Source organism: Apodemus sylvaticus, chromosome X (assembly GCF_947179515.1).
Source record: "Apodemus sylvaticus chromosome X, mApoSyl1.1, whole genome shotgun sequence".
NCBI classification, from domain to species: Eukaryota; Metazoa; Chordata; class Mammalia; order Rodentia; family Muridae; genus Apodemus; species Apodemus sylvaticus.
In genome coordinates, this window is record NC_067495.1 from 142760780 (window position 1) to 142763919 (window position 3140).

General features: G+C 45.8%; 1 protein-coding gene across 1 annotated transcript; it reads left to right on the forward strand.

Moving 5' to 3' along the window:
- The first annotated feature begins 269 nt into the window (after positions 1 to 269).
- Slitrk2 (SLIT and NTRK like family member 2) lies at positions 270 to 2810 on the forward strand. Its single transcript, XM_052171672.1, has one exon. It carries the CDS (start codon positions 270 to 272, stop codon positions 2808 to 2810), a length of 2541 nt encoding a protein of 846 aa, XP_052027632.1.
- The last annotated feature ends 330 nt before the right edge of the window (positions 2811 to 3140 follow it).

Sequence of the window (3140 nt, forward strand, 5' to 3'; positions counted from 1 at the left end):
CATGTGTGTTCCAGGATGCGTTGTGTGGGTGGGCTGGGGGTAGTGGGTAGAGAGAAAGAGGAAAAGAACTGCTTTGAAATATGCAATGATTTCATTCTTCCTTGCTGCCTACCCCCTCACTTTCCCTCCCTCTCATCCGCCTGCCTCCTGGCTTTGCCATTTTAATCGGGCTTCCTTGTTTCTTTCTTCCCTGCATCCTGCCTTCTCCCCCTGTCCCTCACTCAAGGTTTGCCTGTAGGTACCTGAGCTGACATCGAAGGTGCTTAAAGATGCTGAGCAGCGTTTGGTTCCTCAGTGTGTTAACAGTGGCTGGGATATTACAGACGGAGAGTCGCAAAACTGCCAAAGACATTTGCAAGATCCGCTGCTTATGCGAAGAGAAGGAAAACGTACTGAATATTAACTGTGAAAACAAAGGATTTACAACTGTTAGTTTGCTTCAACCCCCCCAGTATCGCATCTATCAGCTGTTTCTCAACGGAAACCTCTTGACCAGACTGTATCCAAATGAGTTTGTCAATTACTCAAATGCGGTGACTCTTCATCTAGGTAACAATGGGCTGCAGGAGATCCGACCTGGAGCGTTTAGCGGTCTGAAAACTCTCAAGAGACTGCACCTCAATAACAATAAACTGGAGGTATTACGAGAGGACACTTTTTTAGGCCTAGAGAGTCTGGAGTACCTCCAAGCTGACTACAATTACATCAGCACCATAGAGGCAGGGGCATTCAGCAAACTGAATAAGCTCAAAGTACTCATCTTGAATGACAACCTTTTGCTGTCTCTGCCCAGTAATGTCTTTCGGTTTGTCCTGCTGACTCACTTAGACCTGAGGGGGAACAGGTTGAAAGTAATGCCTTTTGCTGGTGTCCTTGAACATATTGGAGGAATCATGGAAATTCAGCTGGAAGAAAACCCATGGAATTGCACCTGTGACTTACTTCCCCTGAAGGCATGGCTGGACACCATTACTGTTTTTGTGGGGGAGATTGTCTGTGAAACCCCTTTCAGGTTACATGGGAAAGATGTGACCCAGCTGACCAGGCAAGACCTCTGTCCCAGAAAAAGTGCAAGTGGTGATTCTAGTCAGCGGAGCAGCCATTCAGACACACATGTCCAAAGGCTGTCCCCTACAATGAATCCTGCTCTCAACCCAACCAGGGCTCCAAAAGCCAGCCGGCCACCCAAAATGAGAAATCGCCCGACTCCCCGAGTGACTGTGTCAAAAGACCGGCAGAGCTTTGGCCCGATCATGGTGTACCAGACCAAGTCCCCCGTTGCCCTCACCTGTCCGAGCAGCTGTGTCTGTACCTCTCAGAGCTCAGACAATGGTCTAAACGTTAACTGCCAAGAAAGGAAATTCACTAACATCTCTGACCTACAGCCCAAACCTACCAGTCCAAAGAAACTTTACCTAACAGGGAACTATCTCCAAACAGTCTATAAGAATGACCTCTTAGAATACAGTTCACTGGATTTGTTGCATTTAGGAAACAACAGGATTGCAGTCATCCAGGAAGGTGCCTTTACAAACCTGACCAGTTTACGAAGACTTTATCTGAATGGCAATTATCTAGAAGTGCTATATCCTTCTATGTTTGATGGACTGCAGAGCTTGCAGTATCTCTATTTAGAGTATAATGTCATTAAGGAAATTAAGCCTCTGACCTTTGATGCTTTGATTAATCTCCAGCTCCTCTTCCTAAATAACAACCTGCTGAGGTCCTTACCTGATAATATATTTGGGGGCACAGCCCTCACCAGGCTGAATCTCAGAAACAATCATTTTTCTCACTTGCCTGTGAAAGGGGTCCTGGACCAGCTTCCTGCTTTTATCCAGATAGATCTGCAAGAGAACCCATGGGACTGCACCTGTGACATCATGGGGCTAAAGGACTGGACCGAACATGCCAATTCTCCTGTCATCATCAATGAGGTGACTTGTGAATCTCCCGCTAAGCATGCAGGGGAGATACTGAAATTCCTGGGAAGGGAGGCCATTTGTCCAGATAATCCTAACCTGTCAGATGGGACTATTTTATCAATGAATCACAACACAGACACACCTAGATCACTTAGTGTGTCTCCTAGTTCTTACCCCGAACTACACACTGAAGTTCCACTCTCTGTCTTAATTTTAGGATTGCTTGTGGTTTTTATCCTCTCTGTCTGTTTTGGGGCGGGGTTGTTCGTTTTTGTTCTGAAGCGTCGAAAGGGAGTGCCAGGGGCTCCCAGGAGTGCCACCAACTTAGATGTAAGTTCCTTCCAGTTACAATATGGATCTTACAACACCGAAACTAATGATAAAGCTGATGGCCACGTCTATAACTACATTCCTCCACCTGTGGGTCAAATGTGCCAAAACCCCATCTACATGCAGAAGGAAGGAGACCCAGTAGCCTATTACCGAAACCTGCAGGACTTCAGCTATGGCAACCTGGAGGAAAAAAAAGAAGAGCCTGCCACACTTGCTTACACAATAAGTGCCACTGAGTTGCTAGAAAAACAGGCCACACCAAGAGAGCCTGAGCTGCTGTATCAGAATGTTGCAGAGCGAGTTAAAGAACTTCCCAGTGCAGGCCTAGTCCACTATAACTTTTGTACCTTACCTAAAAGGCAGTTTGCCCCTTCATATGAATCTCGACGCCAAAATCAAGACAGAATCAATAAAACCGTTTTATATGGGACTCCCAGAAAATGTTTTGTGGGACAGTCAAAGCCAGACCACCCTTTACTGCAAGCTAAGCCACAGTCGGAACCAGACTACCTCGAAGTTCTGGAAAAACAAACTGCGATCAGTCAGCTGTGAAGGGAAACCATTTACAATCCTATAGCATCAAAGGTTGCAGCTCCAGACTGCTGGAAGCACTGCCTTTGTTTTTGTTGTGTTCTCCCTTCCCCAGTGCTAATGGGAGACTGAAAGCCTTTGGGAGATGGGGTGAAGCAATGATATTGCTCTTGCAAGCTTTCCTTTAAATTATTTCTCTCTTGCTCTCCCACCCCTGCTCCCCCTTCTCTTCTTAGAAACCATCAGAGAACATGAATGTTTCTACAATGCATTTTTTTCCATGTATTTTTTTTTTGTTTAGGTTTTGTTTCTGTAGTCTTTGTTTCTTCTTTTTTCTTTTCCCTGTATGGG

Excerpts from the sequence above, each read along its gene's own strand:
- Slitrk2 (XM_052171672.1), top strand. The coding sequence starts at position 270 with ATGCTGAGCAGCGTTTGGTTCCTCAGTGTGTTAACAGTGGCTGGGATA.